Below are 18,722 nucleotides of genomic sequence, written 5' to 3'. Positions count from 1 at the left end.
CCATGAAACATAAGAACATAAGAACATAAGAACTAGGAGCAGGAGTAGGCCACCTGGCCCCTCGAGCCTGCTCCGCCATTCAATTAGATCATGGCTGATCTTTTGTGGACTCAGCTCCACTTTCCGGCCCGAACACCATAACCCTTAATCCCTTTATTCTTCAAAAAACTATCTATCTTTACCTTAAAAACATGTAATGAAGGAGCCTCAACTGCTTCACTGGGCAAGGAATTCCATAGATTCACAACCCTTTGGGTGAAGAAGTTCCTCCTAAATTCAGTCCTAAATCTACTTCCCCTTATTTTGAGGCTATGTCCCCTAGTTCTGCTGTCACCCGCCAGTGGAAACAACCTGCCCGCATCTATCCTATCTATTCCCTTCATAATTTTAAATGTTTCTATAAGATCCCCCCTCATCCTTCTAAATTCCAACGAGTACAGTCCCAGTCTACTCAACCTCTCCTCATAATCCAACCCCTTCAGCTCTGGGATTAACCTAGTGAATCGCCTCTGCACACCCTCCAGCGCCAGTACGTCCTTTCTCAAGTAAGGAGACCAAAACTGAACACAATACTCCAGGTGTGGCCACACTAACACCTTATACAATTGTAACATAACCTCCCTAGTCTTAAACTCCATCCCTCTAGCAATGAAGGACAAAATTCCATTTGCCTTCTTAATCACCTGTTGCACTTGTAAACCAACCTTCTGTGACTCATGCACTAGCACACCCAAGTCTCTTTGAACAGCTGCATGCTTTAATATTTTATCGTTTAAATAATAATCCCGTTTGCTGTTATTCCTACCAAAATGGATAACCTCACATTTGTCAACATTGTATTCCATCTGCCAGACCCTAGCCCATTCACTTAACCTATCCAAATCCCTCTGCAGACTTCCAGTATCCTCTGCACTTTTCGCTTTACCACTCATCTTAGTGTCATCTGCAAACTTGGACACATTGCCCTTGGTCCCCAACTCCAAATCATCTATGTAAATTGTGAACAATTGTGGGCCCAACACGGATCCCTGAGGGACACCCCTAGCTACTGATTGCCAACCAGAGAAACACCCATTTATCCCAACTCTTTGCTTTCTATTAATTAACCAATCCTCTATCCATGCTACTACTTTACCCTTAATGCCATGCATCTTTATCTTATGCAGCAACCTTTTGTGTGGCACCTTGTCAAAGGCTTTTTGGAAATCCAGATATACCACATCCATCGGCTCCCCGTTATCTACTGCACTGGTAATGTCCTCAAAAAATTCCACTAAATTAGTTAGGCATGACCTGCCCTTTACGAACCAATGCTGCGTCTGCCCAATGGGACAATTTCTATCCAGATGCCTCGCAATTTCTTCCTTGATGATAGATTCCAGCATCTTCCCTACTACCGAAGTTAAGCTCACTGGCCTATAATTTCCTGCTTTCTGCCTACCTCCTTTTTTAAACAGTGGCGTCATGTTTGCTAATTTCCAATCTACCGGGACCACCCCAGAGTCTAGTGAATTTCGGTAAATTATCACTAGTGCATCTGCAATTTCCCTAGCCATCTCTTTTAGCACTCTGGGATGCATTCCATCAGGGCCAGGAGACTTGTCTACCTTTAGCCCCATTAGCTTGCCCATCACTCCCTCCTTAGTGATAACAATCCTCTCAAGGTCCTCACCTGTCATAGCCTCATTTCTATCAGTCGCTGGCATGTTATTTGTGTCTTCCACTGTGAAGACCGACCCAAAAAACCTGTTCAGTTCCTCAGCCATTTCCTCATTTCCCATTATTAAAACTCCCTTCTCATCCTCTAAAGGACCAATATTTACCTTAGACACTCTTTTTTGTCTTATATATTTGTAAAATCTTTTACTGTCTCTTTTTATATTCTGAGCAAGTTTACTCTCATACTCTATCTTACTCTTCTTTATAGCTTTTTTAGTAGCTTTCTGTTGCCCCCTAAAGATTTCCCAGTCCTCTAATCTCCCAGCAATCTTTGCCACTTTACATGCTTTTTCCTTCAATTTGACACTCTCCCTTATTTCCTTAGATATCCACGGTCGATTTTCCCTCTTTCTTCCGTCCTTCCTTTTTGTTGGTATAAACCTTTGCTGAGCACTGTGAAAAATCGCTTGGAAGGTTCTCCACTGTTCCTCAACTGTTCCACCATAAAGTCTTAGCTCCCAGTCTACCTTAGCTAGTTCTTCTCTCATCCCCTTGTAATCTCCTTTGTTTAAACACAAAACACTAGTATTTGATTTTACTTTCTCACACTCCATCTGTATTTTAAATTCCACCATATTGTGATCGCTCCTTCCGAGAGGATCCCTAACTATGAGATCATGAATCAATCCTGTCTCATTACACAGGACAAGATCTAGGACCGCTTGTTCCCTCGTAGGTTCCATTACATACTGTTCTAGGAAACTATCGCGGATACATTCTATAAACTCCTCCTCAAGGTTGCCTTGACCGACCTGGTTAAATCAATCGACATGTAGATTAAAATCCCCCATGATAACTGCTGTACCATTTCTACATGCATCAGTTATTTCTTTGTTTATTGCCTGCCCCACCATAACGTTACTATTTGGTGGCTGATAGACTACTCCTATCAGTGACTTTTTCGCCTTACTATTCCTGATTTCCACCCAAATGGATTCAACCTTATCCTCCATAGCACCGATGTCATCCCTTACTATTGCCCGGATGTCATCCTTAAATAACAGAGCAACACCACTTCCCTTACCATCCACTCTGTCCTTCCGAATAGTTTGATACCCTCGGATATTTAACTCCCAGTCGTGACCATCCTTTAACCATGTTTCAGTAATGGCCACTAAATCATAGTCATTTACGATGATTTGTGCCATCAACTCATTTACTTTATTCCGAATACTACGAGCATTCAGGTAAAGTACACTTATGTTGTTTTTTTTAACCTCTGTTTTGAATCTTAACATCTCCAGTTTTATTCCTTTTGTTATTACTGGGCCTATTCACTGAGCTCCCCTCAGTCACTGTACCTTGTACTGTCGCCCTTTTAGATTTTTGACTATGTCTTCTCTGCCTTGCACTTTTCCCCTTACTTCCTTTTGCTTCTGTCCCTGTTTTACTACCTTCCAACTTCCTGCATCGGTTCCCATCCCCCTATCTGTCGTAATGACACTGCCTCCTCAGGCAGATTCACCATCCTCTGGCTGAAGAAATTCCTCCTCAAAGACCCCTTTATCCCCACTCTTTGCCTTCTGCCAGTCAGCCAATTCTCTATCCATGCCAGGATCTTACCCTTAACACCATGGGCTCTTAACGTATTTAACAATCTCCTATGCGGCATCTTGTCAAAGGCCTTCTGAAAATCTAAATAAATCACGTCCACAGGTTCTCCTTTGTCTAACTTCCTTGTTACTTTCTCAAAAGATTTGTCAGACATGACCTCCCTTTGACAAAGCCGTGCTGACTCGGTCCTGTTTTACCATGCACTTCCAAGTACTCCGCAATCTCATCTTTAATAATGGATTCTAAAATCTTACCAATGAGCAAAGTCAGTCTAACGGGCCTATAATTTCCCATCTTCTGCCTCCCTCCCTTCTTAAACAGCAGTGTTACATTAGCCACTTTCCAGTTCTCTGGGACCCTTCCTACCTCCAGTGATTCCTGAAAAGTTCATCACAAATGCCTCCACAATCTCCTCAGCTATCTCTTTTTAGATCCTTGGTGTGTAGTCCATCTGGTCCAGGTGATTTATCCACCTTCAGACCTTTCAGTTTCCCCTGAACCTTCTCCTTTGTGATGGCCGCTGCATTCACCTCTGCCCCCAGATTCTCCTGGAGCTCTGGCATCCCACTGGTGTCTTTCACTGTTAAGACTGATGCAAAGTAACTATTCAGTTCCTCTGCCATTTCTTGTTTCCTATTATTACTTCTCCAGCCACATTTTCCAGTGGCCCAACGTCTACTTTTGCCTCTCTCTTCCCTTTTATATATTGAAAAAAAACTCATCCCATCTTCTTTAATATTACTAGCTAGCTTGCACTCGTATTTCATCTTCTCTCCCCTTATTGCTTTTTTAGTTGTCCTCTGCTCGCTTGTTTTTAAAGGCTTCCCAATCCACTGGCTTCCCACTAATCCTGCCACTTTCTATGCTTTTTCTTTTATGCTGTCCTCGACTTCTCTCATCAACCATGGATGCCTTGTTCCCCCCTTAGCACGTTTCCTCTTCCTTGGGATGAATTTCTGTTGTGCCTCCTGAGTAATCCTCCAAAACCCCTGCCATTGCTGTTCTACTGTCTCCCCTGCAAGGCTCCTTTTCAAATCAACTCTGGTCAGCTCCTCCCTCATATCTTTGTAGTTACCCTTATTTAATTGTAATACCGTTACATCGGATTGCAGCTTCTCCCTCTCAAACTGCAGAGTAAATTCTATCATATTGTGGTCACTGCTCCCTATGGGTTCCGTCACCTTCAGTTTCCTAATCAAGTCTGCCTCATTAAATATCACCAAATCCAGAATTGCCCATTCCCTAGTAAACTCTGTCACAAGCTGCTCCAAAATAAACATCTTTTAGACATTCCACAAATTCCTTTTCTTGAGATCCATGACCAATCTGATTTTCCCAGTCCACCTGCATATTGAAGTCCCCCATGATTATTGTGATATTGCCCTTTTTTTTTTACATGCCTTTTCTATCTCCAGATTTATTTTCTGCCCCACAACCTGACTACTGCTAGGGGGCCTGTACATAACGCCCATCAGGGTCTTTTTACCTTTGCGATTCCTCAACTCTGCCCACAGAGAATCTCTGCCTTCTGATCCTATATCCCTCCTTGCTATCGATTTAACTTCATTCCTACCAATGCAACCCCCGTCCCCTTTTCCCATCTGCCTGTTCTTTTGATAGGACATATATCCTTGTATATTTAGATTCTAGCCCTGAACCCCTTGAAGCCACGTCTCAGTGATGCCCACATCCATCGTACCGGCCAATTTCAATGTGTGCAACAAGCCCATTTACCTTGTTCCGTATACCGCACGCATTAAGGTACAACACTCAGTCCTGCATTGACCACCTCCCTTCTCACACTTACTCTTATTGTTCTTTATTTCCTCTTCAGTTATGACACCTTTTAAGCTAATACTCTGGTTCCCACCCCCCTGTCATACTAGTTTAAATCCTCTGAGTGACTCCAGCAAACCTCCCAACCAGGATATTGGTGCCCCTCGAGTTTAGATGCAACCTGTCCTTCTTGTACAGGTCCCACCTGCCCCGGAAGAGATCCCAATGGTCCAGAAATCTGAAACCCTCCCTCCTACACCACCGGCATAGCCACGTGTTTAGCTGCAATATCCTCCTATGTTGGCACGTGGCACAGGGAGGAATCCCGAGATTATGTTAAGGATGTTAGCCAGGCTGGCGGAGCAGGGAGTGCTGGTCAAGGCCTCCAGAGGTGTGCAAGGCCCATAGGTCTTTAAGGCAGAGGCCAAGAGTAGGGGAGCCGCTGCAAGCGGCGATAGTGCGGATGCACAAATTCATTAGAAGGAAAAGATTTGGGCCAGGGAGAAGAAAGACTGTGAATGGGAGAGGAACCGTGCCCGAATATAGGTGTGGAGCTGGCGAAGAGCCAAGCAGGATTTACCAGGGCCTAGGCAGTGTTCTACCGAAGGAAGATTCTATTTGGGGTTCTGTACCTAGCAAAATTGAGGGTTTTTGCAACGCCAGAAGAGGCAAATGACTTTATAAGGGACCATAAACTAGGGGAGAACTGAGAGTTGGTGGGAGATGGAGGAGCTGATCTGTAAAGGTGGGAGGATACCACACACACACACGGCAAAATTTGGCTCCAACCCCATCTACAAGTTTGCTGATGATACAACCATAGTGCGTCGGATCTCGAAGAACGATGAGTCAGAATACAGGGAGGGAGATAGGGAACCTGGGGGAGTGGTGTAACAACATTCCCTCAATACCAGCAAAACTAAAGAGCTGGTGATTGACTTCAGGAAGCAAAGTATCGCACACACCCTTGTCTGCATCAATGGGGCCGAGGTGGAGATGGCTGACAGCTTCAAATTCCTACGTGTGCACATCACCAACAATCCACCCTATACACCCACATCAATGCTATGACCATGAAAGCACAACAGCGCCTATACTTCCTCAGGGAACTAAGGAAATTCGGCATGTCCACATTGACTACCACCAACTTTTACAGATGCACCATAGAAAGCATCCTATCTGGCTGCATCACAGCCTGGTATGGCAACTGCTCGGCCCAAGACCGTAAGAAACTACAGAGAGTCGTGAACACAGCTCAGTCCATCACGCAATCCGCCTCCCATCCACTGACTGTCTGCACCTCCCGCTGCCTTGGGAAATCAGGCAGCATAATCAAAGACCCCTCCCACCCGGCTTATGCACTCTTCCAATTGTTTCCATCAAGCAGGAGATACAAAAGTCTGAGAACACAAAATTCGATTCAAAGACAGCTTCTTCCCTGCTGTTACGACTCCTAAATGACTCTCTTGTGGACTGATCTGATCTCTTCACACATCTCTACGATTAGTACTACACTCCTGTAAGCTTCACCTGATGCCTGTGTCTATGTATCTACATTGTGTATTTATGTATGTTTTTGTTTAATGTATGGAATGATCTGTCAATTGTACACAGAACAATACTTTTCACCGTACCTCAGTACACGTGATAATAAACAAATCCAAATCAAAGTTGCAGTGAGTGGCCATTTTGTTGAACAAAATAATGGGATTTGTGGGAGCCAAGGAAGTTCAGGACCTTGGGGGGAGGGGGGGTTGTATATATTTATGAATGCTGGAGGAGCCGCCCGTGGTGCCAGTTAATGTGTACACTCCAAATTGGGATAAATGTGGGGTTTGTTGGGAGCGATCCTAAATCTGGATATGCACCAATTGATTATGGGTGGAGATTTTATTTGCATGATGGAAACGAGGGTGGACAGGTCGAGCCCCAAGTCAATGGCCTCCTTCTGCACTGTAAATTCTATGAAAGCTATGAAGTCAAAGTGGAGATCGAGGATGGCTCAGGCGTTGGGAGTGGATGGGAAAGGTTGAATCGTGGAGGTTTAAGAACACGGGGAGGTGGGGTGGGGGGGAATATTCCTTCTTCTCACACATGTACAAGACGTACTTGAGAATTGATTGCTTTGTGGTGAACCGGGCAGTGTTCTTGGGGCAACTGATGGTGGAGTATACAGGAATTATAATATCTGATCACGTGCCGTATTGGCTGGAGGCGAGTCTCAGCGAGGGGCGGGTGCAGAGACGGGATGGAGGCTGGATTCGGGTTTGTTGGGACAGGAGATTCTCCCCTCCCCACGGGAGAGTTGAAGGCGGAGAGGAAGAGGTTGCAGGGGCAGTTTGATAGGTTGATGACGGGGAAGGCAGTGGGGCGGTTAAGGAGGGCAGGGGGGTGCAATACAAATATGGGGAGAAGGCAAGCCACTTGCTAGCCCATCAGCTAGGAGGCAGACTGCGCCTGGGGAAATTTTAAAAGGTGAGAATGGAGAGGGGAGAGGCAGTGTCAGAGGCTGAGGAGATAAATGAGGTGTCCTGGGCATACAATGAGAAGTGATATAGGGAAGGGGAAGAGGAAGGGGAGATGGTATGGTTCCTGGACAGATTGGAATTTCCAAGGCTGGAGGGAGAGAGGAGGCAGGCATTGGAGGAACCGCTGGTACTAAGGGAGGTGATTGATGGTATTAGGGGGATGAAGTCGGGGAAGGTTCCGAGGCCGGGTGGCTTTTCTACGGAGTTCTATAAGGCGTTTGCAATGGAGTTGGCACCGCATTTGTTGGAGATGTTTAGTGAGGCATTGGATAAGGGGAGCTGCCAGAGACACTGACGTAGGTATCGATTAGGTTAATCCTGAAGAAGGGGAAGGGTTCATTGGAGTGTGGGTCATTTAGGCCCATTTCCTTATTGAACACCAACGCGAAGGTGTTGGCTAAGTTGGTGGCAGGAAAAATGGAGGATCTATGTTAGGGGTGGTGGGGAGGACCAAACTGGTTTTGTAAAGAGCAGGCAGCTCTCCATTAATATCAGGAAGATGTTAAATGCAGTTATGATGCCGTCGGTGGGGCGGGTGCCAGAGGTTACTGTTTCTATGAATGCAGAGAAGGCTTTTGATTAGGTGGAGTGGAGGTATTTACTCGAGATCTTCGGTAGGTTTGGGTTTGGCCCGAAGTTCCTGGCATGGGTGTGTTTGTGGCATGTGCAGTTATGATTGGGACAAGTTCACGGAGTTTTGGGCTGCTCTGAGATACAAGACAGAGGTGGCCATTGGTGTTCACACTAGCGATAAGCCCTTGGCGATGGCCCTCAGGAGGTTAGTGGAGTGGTGGGGAATTGTGAGGGGGAGCAGGGAGCATTTGGTATCGCCATACGCGGACCATCTGTTGCTTTTTGTATCGGACCACCATAGAGTAAGGGTAGGATTGTGGGAATATTGGAGAGGTTTGAGGCCTTCTCAGAATATACTTTGGGAAGAGCGAGGTGTTTCCGGTGAATGAGACAAGGTTGGGGGTCAATTCGGAGATATTGCCATTTAAGGTAGCTAGGGAAAGATTTGATTCAGGTGACGAGAGAATGGGCTACGATGCACAGGTAGAATTTGACAACTTTGGAGGAGGAGATTGGAGGGATTTTAAGAGATGTGACACACTACACCAGACACTGGCAGGGAGGGTGCAGGTCGTAAAAATGAATGTGCTGCCAAGATTCAGGTTTGTTTTCCAGACCCTCCCGATCTTTCTCCTGAAGGCCTTCTTTCGGAAATTGGAGATGGTTATCTTAGCATTTGTCTGGGTCGGAAAGGTGCCGAGGGTAAAGAAGACTCTGCTACAGAGTCAGAGGAAGAAAGGGAGGCTGGAGCTCCCAAACCTGCTACACTATTATTGGTTAGCGAACGTGGAGAAGGTGAGGCGATGGTTGAGGAGCAGTGGATTGAGGTGGAGACAGAGTCCTGTAGGGGAGCCAACTTGAGGGCCATGGTGACAGCTCCGCTGCTGGTGGCTCTGGGAAAGTAAACGGGGAGCCCATTGGTGCAGTCAACGGTCAGGATGTGGAATCAGCTGAAGAGGCACTTTGTTCAGCGAACCATAGGTTTAAGCCGGGGGAGATGGATGGAATGAATCATAGAATTTACAGTGCAGAAGGAGGCCATTCAGCCCATCGAGTCTGCACCAGCCCTTGGAAACAGCACCCCACTTAAGCCCACACTTCCAATCTATCCCTGTTACCTAGTAACCCCATCTAACCTTTTTGGTCACTAAGGGCAATTTAACATAATCACTCCACCTAACCGGCACATCTTTGGACTGTGGGAGGAAACTGGAGCACCCTGAGCAAACCCACGCAGACACTGGGAGAACATGCAGACACCGCACAGTGACCCAGCTGGGAATCGAACCTGGGACCCTGGAGCTGTGAAGCAACTGTGCTAACCACTGTGCTACCCATGAATGGGAAGTGGAGGGACACGGGATTGGAGAGCGCGAGGGACTTGTATCTGGAAGGGCAGTTTGCGGGATTGGACGAGTTGCGGGAAAGATTTGAGTTACCGGGGTGGGGGGCTGCTGTGGTAGTGAATTTGGGTATATGTAGGTGCAGGACTTCGCAAGCAAGGAGTGGAGGGCATTTCCCGGCTTGCGGATGAGGGTAGGATTGGGGATATATATGGGCGGTTGGGAGTGCAAGTGGTGAGGATCAAGTGCAAATGGGAGGAGGAGTTGGGGGGAGGTTAAATTAACTGGAGTCTGTGGTGTGAGGTGATGTTTAGGGTGAACTGAATCTTCTGTTGCGCACAGATGAGTTTGATTCAACTGGTGCATATGACCCGGGCAAGGATGAATCGGTTCTTTCCAGGGGTGGCTGCCGAATGCAAGAACTGCAGACGAGGGCCGGCGAACCACAGGGTGGTGGTTGTGGGGGTGGAGGTCAGGTTGAACCTAATGGTAGCGATCTTTGGGGTATCAGAAATGCAGGAGCTGATGACGGAAAAGGTGGCCGAGGTTGTGGCCTTCGCTTCTTTAATTGCCCAAAGGATCTTGTTGAATTGGAGGATGGATACGCCACCAGAGATTGGTGGCCTGTATGGGGGAAACTATATGACTTTCTACAGTTGGAAAAGATCAAATTTGAGATTAGGGGGTGGGAGGAGTGGGAGGAGGGCTTTGAGACACGGTGGGGGTTGTTCATGACAATGTTGAGGAATTGTTTGTCACCGGAGATGGGGGTCAGGTAGGGGTAAAAATTGTACCAACTGTGGATTGTGAGGTTGTGGAGTGTGTTGTTGTGTATGTTACGGATCTTTTTACACATTTGTAATAAAATATATATTTTTTTTAAGTTTGATTGAGAGACAACAATCTCAGTTAAAAAAAAAAAGTCGGAACGTTCAAAATAAGTTAGGCCAGCAGCCACATTTAAGCACGTCTCCCAGAAATGCAAAATGCGCTATTCATTACACTAAATGGACATTTTGATTGCTTTTACCAAAATCTATCTCTGCCAATGGAATGCTACTTTATTTTAATTTAAATAGTTTCTTCCATAAAATAAGTTTCTTCAATAAAATAAAATGAAAATGTAAAAGTTCAGTGATCAATATGTAATTATATTCTATTATGTAGGGGCTATGATCATTTCTCATTTCCCCAACAGACCAAAAAAAAATTGCAACAGTATATCTAACTTTGTCTCCTCTTTCTTAGTGTACTCTTTGTGTATGAGCATTAGTTATTTATACCAAAGAAAATAAAGAAGTGTCCCCTGGCTAGAAAACATTCATCATACCATTTAGAAATAGAATTCAGGGGAAGAAGTCAAGTGGAGCAAAAGTGCTACTACATTACAAAGGGAGGTCGAAAATATGCTGGGAACAACCTCTTGAATTCTGTTCTCACACAATACCACAATAGCTGGTTAGAGGGGCAGCAGTAGGAACTGGGGCTCTGTTCTCTTGCAGCTTTTACAGTAGGAGAGAATAAAGACAGGAAGATTTGAAAAAGGCAAACTCAAAGTAACCATGATTATTCTTCCTCTCGTGCAAATTATGAGTGACGAGCAATCTTGAATTCTAGTTCTTGTACTTTTACTTTGTTTTAAAGCAGACTTTTAAGAAACAATTTTCTTACCTTTTTCTTACTGCAATATATCTGCCATTTCTTTTCTGCAGGAAGTGCAAACATGGCTTCCCTGTGTTTATCAGTAAGGTCAAGTTCATCCTGGAGATATAAAGTACAAAGTTACAATCTTAGACAACACAATATAACCATGTTTGAGTACATCTATTATTTGTTACTATTACCAATAAGCTTTACTAAAATAATAGACAAGCATTTATATACTTTTACATTAGCCCCTTTGCCAAGACTGACCAAGTTAAATGTCTGTCCTCCCTGTTCACTTGTCCTATTTTAAATCTTCAGCCTATTCCAAAGCCACAAAAAAATACAATTCCATACAAAATCGATCATAGCACAGAGGTCAGATGAATAGGTGTAAAGATGAGACAACATATCGTAACCAAGAACGCACTTCTGAACAGAGTTTAAAGTATGAGGCCTTTTTTTTTTAAAAGGAGGTTTATGTAGCATCTAACCTGTTTTCCTTTAGGAACGCATGCTGTAGTTTCACTTGCACTAAATTGATCTCAGTGGTCACAACAAAAGCTGTGGTTGCACACCGAAAGTAGAAAAAAACCCATCAATTTCCCATCACAGACACCACCACATTTTATGGCAATCGGCATAATCCACATTAAAATGGAAGGGACATTGCAATAGCATAAAATCCATAAAACAAAACCTACCCTTCCCAATAGTTCAATGTTCCCGAGGTGTAATTCTACATGGGATATAAAACAGAGGTTAGGTGGTTAACTTGCCTGTACAAAGTTTGAGGAGCCAATCAAGATACTCAAATGGGTGTCACAATTCCTAGGCTTTTGAAGAAGTTGGGGGGGGGGGGGGGGGGGGGGGGGGGGGGGGAGGAGTGGAAGAAAACAGTCGAAGCATCACTATTCAGAGAAGATGCTCATGCTTGGACATTGGGCAAAGACATAGCAGAACTGAGCAACAAAGTTCCCTGTCTAATTAGCCTGATGATACTCACTATCCTCACTCACATTATATCCAAAAATCTTGCCAAATAGTGAAATAGACCTGGATTTTATAGTAGGAACGATGGCAAAACTATCAGTGTTCACCCTCATTACTTCTCTAAAATGGACAGCAACTTCGAGACTTTACATATTTGCAGTTAAATGGTGAAATCCATAAGCTGCTACATTTGATTCTACTCTTCCCCATTGATTGTGCTGTTGAGGTACCACCCTTCTGCATTCAAGTAGATGACAGACAGAATTCTACCAGGCCTCTGTTTGCATGTTTGATGGCAGGCACGGTGGAATAATATGGGAGGCCGAGAAATCAGTTTCACGTTGGCATGAATTTACAGTTTGATCTTCCGCTGACGCCCACCACAGAAAACCCACTGAGGCTGCATGAAACTCATTTGCATGCCGTTAATGGGAGGCAGGTGGAGGCCCAAACGCCCATGTCAGATTCTCCATGATGCCAGCGGGAAAACATGCCAGTGTGAAACACGCTCAGGGCAACTTAGTATGTAGTTGTCAGGACTCATCTGAACAATGCTTGGTGTTCAGTATAAAGCCACCTGTATTTAGAGTATAAAAAACTGGCAAATCATGCTACAGTTGTATAGAACCTTGGTATGGCCACACTTGGAAGATTGCGCACAATTCTGGTCGCCAGACTACCAGAAGGATGTGGAGGCTTTGGAGAGGGTGCCGAGGTGGTTTACCAGGATGTTGCCTGGTCTGGAGGGTGCTATGTGGAGCGACTGAATAGACTCGGACTGTTTTCATTAGAAAGACGAAAGTTGAGGGGTGACCTGATAGAGTCTACAAGATTATGAGGAGCATGGATAGAGTGGATGTCAGGCACTCTTTCCCAGGGTGAAGGGGTCAATCACCAGGGGGCATACGTTTAAGGTCCGTGGGGCAAAGTTTAGAGGAGATGTGCGAGGCAGGTTTTTTTATGCAGAGGGTGGCGAATACCTGCAACTCGTTGCCAGGGGAGGTTGTGGAAGCAAATACATTAACGGCGTTCAAAAGGCATCTTGACAAACACATGGATAGGATGGGTATAGAGGGATACGGCACAAGGAAGTGGAGGGTTTTGGCAAAGGTTGGTATCATGACGGTACAGGCTTGGAGGGCCAAAGGGCCTGTTCCTGTGCTGTATTGTTCTTTGTAATCTTGGACCCCGGAAAACCAGAGCAGTGGGTCACGGGTGCATCTGCAGGTGGACCTTCCAGATTAGTTGCCCTGGAGGGGGCCATCTTCCAACCTCAGAATGTTCCAGGAGATCTTACAACATCTGTACTGTAAGATACAGTACAGTGGAGAATTATTTCAAAAAACTAAGTCACAGAGTTCCTCACGTAGTACAGGGTACAGTAAAAAGCCAATGAAATTTAGTGAAAATGCAGCAAAAAAAAATATATATATATATATTTTCCCGGAATGTACAGAAAGGACATTACAAGCCAGACTCCACAAAAAATCACTGGGCCTAGTCACGCAATGACACCATCATATCAGGATACTTCATGGGGATTTGCTGTATTTGTGGAATGTCACATTTCTCACTTAAAACACGAGGACTTCAAAATTTCATGAATTAAAAAAAGTCCAATTTTTGCTTTAACCCCAAAACCATGTCCCAGTCATTTATTCCACTCTCTGAAAAGTGGTTCTTACTTCCTGGTTTATTGTCTGTGAGAATACTTCAATGTGATTGGGCAGCACTACTTGATGATATCACTGTCCTGTACATCCGGAAATCCTCTGAACTTGGTACCAAATTCTAATCTTCAGAATGGGAAAATCCACCCCACAAAAGTGGATCCTTCCAGCCAGGCGACAACAAATGCAAGACCACCGGTTCAATGTTTGCTTGCACCACCAGAAAAGAGGCTTGAATTTAACATCTCAACTGAAAAATGGTGTCTCCGAAAAAACTGGAATATCATCTCAGATGAGTGGCTAATAAACTGTAAAATAGCACCTTAACGAAGCAAGCATTTTCCTTTTGGATTAGTGGTTTAATTTGGATCTTTTCTGCCCAGTTATTCTTACCCAAACTTTCTGGCCCGGGTAAACTTTCGTTACTTCAACTGCAAGGATCCTTCCCTTATTTCCCCTTCCTTTTACTTTGCTGTTATTATTTTGATCCATGTATGATTAATGGACATATGTCTTTAAGGCAAGCAGGAGAATCCAGAAATTAGGTGGAGAGATCACTCTGCTAGCCTGCTTTGGTTTAAACAGAAGGTGCAGACTTGTCACAACAGAGAGAGATGAGGTGGGACTGGCTGGAGGCAAATGAATTGTCCCAAAAAAGCTGTACTCTGCCCAGTAACAGGTAGTGTTTTAGTGTTTGGAACCAATCCCAGTGGAATGCTTTTCAGAGTCTCAAGAAGTTTTAGTTTTGATTCTGGCAGGACAGAGGCAAGAACCACTATCTCTCTCTTGCTCTCTCTCCAGAAAGGCTACTGCGAGTGGTGTATTTCTGAACTTGCAGAGAAACCATTACCACTGCAAAACAAAGACCAGAACAGAATATTTCTCTCCAAAACAGCCATGACTGCTGTATTTCCAAAACTAAAGAGACCTGAATGAAGGATTCTAATCAACCGGAGAAGACCAGTACCGGCTGCAACAGAGACTTTACTCTGCAAACCTGCTGTGCTAAAAAACATCTGAACCACTCTTTTTACATACGATGTTACACCTTTCCACGCGTGTGTGTGTGTATGTGTGTGTGTGTGTGTGTGTGTGTGTGTGTGTGTGTGTGTGTGTGTGTGTGTGTGTGTGTGTGTGTGTGTGTGTGTGTGTGTATGTATGCGTGAGAGTGCGTAAAAGAAAAAATAGATAGGTTAATTCACTTGTGACTCAGGTCAAGAAGGACTAGAATTGACCATGCATTAGCACAGGGTGCTGTTACAATACTCACAGCTGAAGAATTGCAAGGATGTCAAATCTAATTTTGGCCACAGTAAGTGATTCACATCAGCATACATCAACGTGTTTAAACACAACCAAGCTATCTGACACAAGTAAAGTAGTGAAGCAATTTAGAAGTTGCTGCATAATAAAAAATGCTTTAAAATATCTTGCAGGGGCTCGGGAAATACTTTTTTTTAATACATTTAGATTACCCAATTATTTTTTCCAATTAAGGGGCAATTTAGTGTGGCCAATCCACCTACTCTGCACATTTTTGGGTTGTGGGGGCGAAACCCACGCAGACACGGGGAGAGGGAAAGACTTTTTAATAATACATTTCTAACTGGCCAACCTCAACTATGTGCAGTTGAATTTAATACGGCTCTTCAGGCTCAGTAATGATTCCCAACACTTAAATACAAAAAAAAAAGCAGCAATATTCATCATACTTTGCTCTTTTTCAAAAAAATAAATTTTTGATGGGGTATCAAAGGCTGTTTTTTTGTGATCTGGAGTCAAAACTTTGCAAGGGCCTCAGGCATATATCGCTGTTCTTCATCAACGCTAGGTCAAGTTCTGGAACGCTCTTCCGGCACTCTGCAGGAGTAGTTTCACCACATGAGCGACAGTGCTTTAAGGCAGTATCTTACCACCACCTTCAAGAGCAAACATAAACTGGGCAATAAATGTTCTTGCCAGTGAGGCTAACAGAGAAAAAAATATATATTTTTAACGCCCAATTAATCTGCAAACTTCCCGCAGCAACAGCAATTAACAATTTTTTTTTGACTTAGTCTGGAAGGAACAGGCGTGGTTAAATGCCTCTGCAATTAAATAGACTGTACATTTTGAGGCACAAATGTGGTGTAAAGTAGTGCATCAAGTTACTTCCCATGAGCAATAATGGAAATCTAAATATATCTCTACATTATCTTTCCATTTTTATACAGGCAGTCTTTGACATTATGAATTTAGTTACAACGAACAACACTTAAGTTTATAAATTGAGATCCTGTGTTGACTTGTCAGTTTTAACTTTGACACCACGGCAGCGAACTGTTGGTCATTACCAATTGTTATGTTCCACCTTTCATAACCGCAGGAATGGCAAATTATTTCTCAGATGCAGTACAGAAGTGTTTTTGAAAGTGTAGGAACTATAAGTCATGGGAATACACTATTATAAGGCAATTATACTGATGCAAGCTTTCAAAAACTTTTCGCTATCAAGTGAAAATAGGGTATTACTCCTCGATTCAGGAACCAATCCCCCATTTATAAACATTGTTCCTAATGGGAAAACTGGTCGCAACTTACGAAGTTTCAACTTCAGCACAATTGGTTACAGAACAAAGAACAATACAGCACAGGAACAGGCCCTTCTGCCCTCCAAACCCGCATCGATCACATGTCCAATCTATACCAAATACCTGTATCCTTTTATACCCAGTCTGTTCATGTGTCTATCCAGATAAGTTTTAAGGTCTCAAACATAATTGCCTCGCAAACATATCTGCCTCAACCACCTCACAGTACATTCCAGGCCACCACCAGCCTCTGAGTAAAAGATTTCTCCCGCACATCTACACTGAACCTATCCCCTCACACCCTGAACTTGTGCCCCCTTGTAATTGTAATTTCTGCCCTGGGAAAAAGCCTCCAATTGTTAACTCTATCGATATCCCTCATACTTTTATAAACTTCTAACAGGTCGCCCCTCAGCCTTCGTCTTTCTAGGGAGAATAATCGCTAGTTTATTCAATCTCTCCTCATAGCTAATACCCTCCATACCAGCAACATCCTGGTAAACCTTTTCTGTACTCTCTCCAAAGCCTCCACATCCTTCTGGTAGTGTGGTGACCAGAATTGGACACAGTATTCCAAATGTGGCCTAACCAACGTTCAATATAACATTATTTGCGAGCTTTTTTGCTTGATACCCCATCCTATGAAGGCAAGCATGCCATATGCTTTCTTTACCAACATTTCCACCTGTGCTGCCACCTTTAAGGATCTGTGGACCTGCATGCCCAGATCTGTATCTCTATGCTCTTGATGGTTGTGCTATTTATTTTATAGCTTCCACCCGAATTGGATCCACAAGAAAATGCATCATCTCGTATTTGTCCGGGTTAAATTCCATCTGCCATTTCTCCACCAATTTTGCAGCCTATCTATATCCTGCTGTATTCTCTGACAATCCGGTGATTTCAACTTCACCAATTTTAATTCGGATAGTCATGGTTTTAAGGGCTTCGATGGAGTGGAGCTTTAAAATGTGTACAGGAAAACATTTTAGAACAAAGAAGAACAACAAAGAAAATTACAGCACAGGAACAGGCCCTTCGGGCCGGTCTCCTATTTTCCTAAACCTGTCGCCTATTTTCCAAGGTCTACTTCCCTCTGTTCCCCGCCCATTCATATATCTGTCTAGATGCACCTTAAATGATGCTATCGTGCCTGCCTCTACCACCTCCACTGGCAAAGTGTTCCAGGCACCCACCACCCTCTGCGTAAAAAACTTTCCACGCACATCTCCCATAAACTTTCCCCCTCTCACCTTGAAATCGTGACCCCTTGTAATTGACACCCCCAATCTTGGAAAAAGCTTGTTGCTCTCCACCCTGTCCATACCTCTCAATTTTGTAGACCTCAATCAGGTCCCCCCTCAACCTCCGTCTTTCCAACGAAAACAATCCTAATCTAATCGACCTTTCTTCATAGCTAGCACCCAGCTAGCAACATCCTGGTGAACCTTCTCTGCACCCTCTCTAAAGCATCCACATCCTTCTGGTAATGTGGCGACCAGAACTGCACGCAGTATTCCAAATGTGGCCTAACCAAAGTCCTATACAACTGTAACATGACCTGCCAACTCTTGTACTCAATACCCCGTCCGATGAAGGCAAGCATGCTGTATGCCTTCTTGACCACTCTATCAATCTGCGTTGCCACCTTCAGGGTACAATGGACCTGAACTCCCAGATCTCTCTGTACATCAATTTTCCCCAGGACTCTTCCATTGACCATATAGTCCGCTCTTGAATTTAATCTTCCAAAATGCATCACCTCGCATTTGCCTGGATTGAACTCCATCTGCCATTTCTCTGCCCAACTCTCCAATCTATCTATATTTTGCTGTATTCTCTGACAGTCCTCCTCGCTATCTGCAACTCCACCAATCTTAGTATCATCTGCAAACTTGCTAATCAGACCACCTATACCTTCCTCCAGGCCATTTATGTACATCACAAACAACAGTGGTCCGAGCACAGATCCCTGTGGAATACCACTAGTCACCCTTCTCCATTTTGAGACACTCCCTTCCACCACTACTCTGTCTCCTGTTGCCCAGCCAGTTCTTTATCCATCTAGCTAGTATACCCTGAACCCCATACGACTTCACTTTTTCCATCAACCTGCCATGGGAAACTTTATCAAACGCCTTTCTAAAGTCTATGTATATGACATCTACAGCCCTTCCCTCATCAATTAACTTTGTCACTTCCTCAAAGAATTCTATTAGGTTTGCAAGACATGACCTTCCCTGCACAAAACCATGCTGTCTATCACTGATAAGTCTATTTTCTTCCAGATGTGAATAGATCCTATCCCTCAGTATCTTCTCCAACAGTTTGTCTACCACTGACATCAAGCTC

At 44.2% G+C, this 18,722-nt stretch overlaps 1 protein-coding gene across 7 annotated transcripts in view; it reads right to left on the bottom strand.

The window, feature by feature from the left end:
• The window catches only part of LOC119954719 (disheveled-associated activator of morphogenesis 1-like), a 211,883-nt gene that overhangs the window by 82,817 nt on the left and 110,344 nt on the right, over nt 1-18,722 (bottom strand). For all 7 annotated transcript variants that reach the window (XM_038780252.1, XM_038780224.1, XM_038780277.1 and 4 more), the window contains one exon: nt 11,165-11,254. In XM_038780252.1, coding sequence (XP_038636180.1) covers nt 11,165-11,254 — 90 coding nt within the window. The remainder of the gene's footprint in view (nt 1-11,164; nt 11,255-18,722) is intronic.

Source organism: Scyliorhinus canicula, chromosome 2 (genome assembly GCF_902713615.1).
Source record: "Scyliorhinus canicula chromosome 2, sScyCan1.1, whole genome shotgun sequence".
In the NCBI taxonomy this organism is placed as follows: domain Eukaryota; kingdom Metazoa; phylum Chordata; class Chondrichthyes; order Carcharhiniformes; family Scyliorhinidae; genus Scyliorhinus; species Scyliorhinus canicula.
Note: the sequence above shows the minus strand (reverse complement) of the source record. Positions and strands in the feature narration are given on the sequence as shown.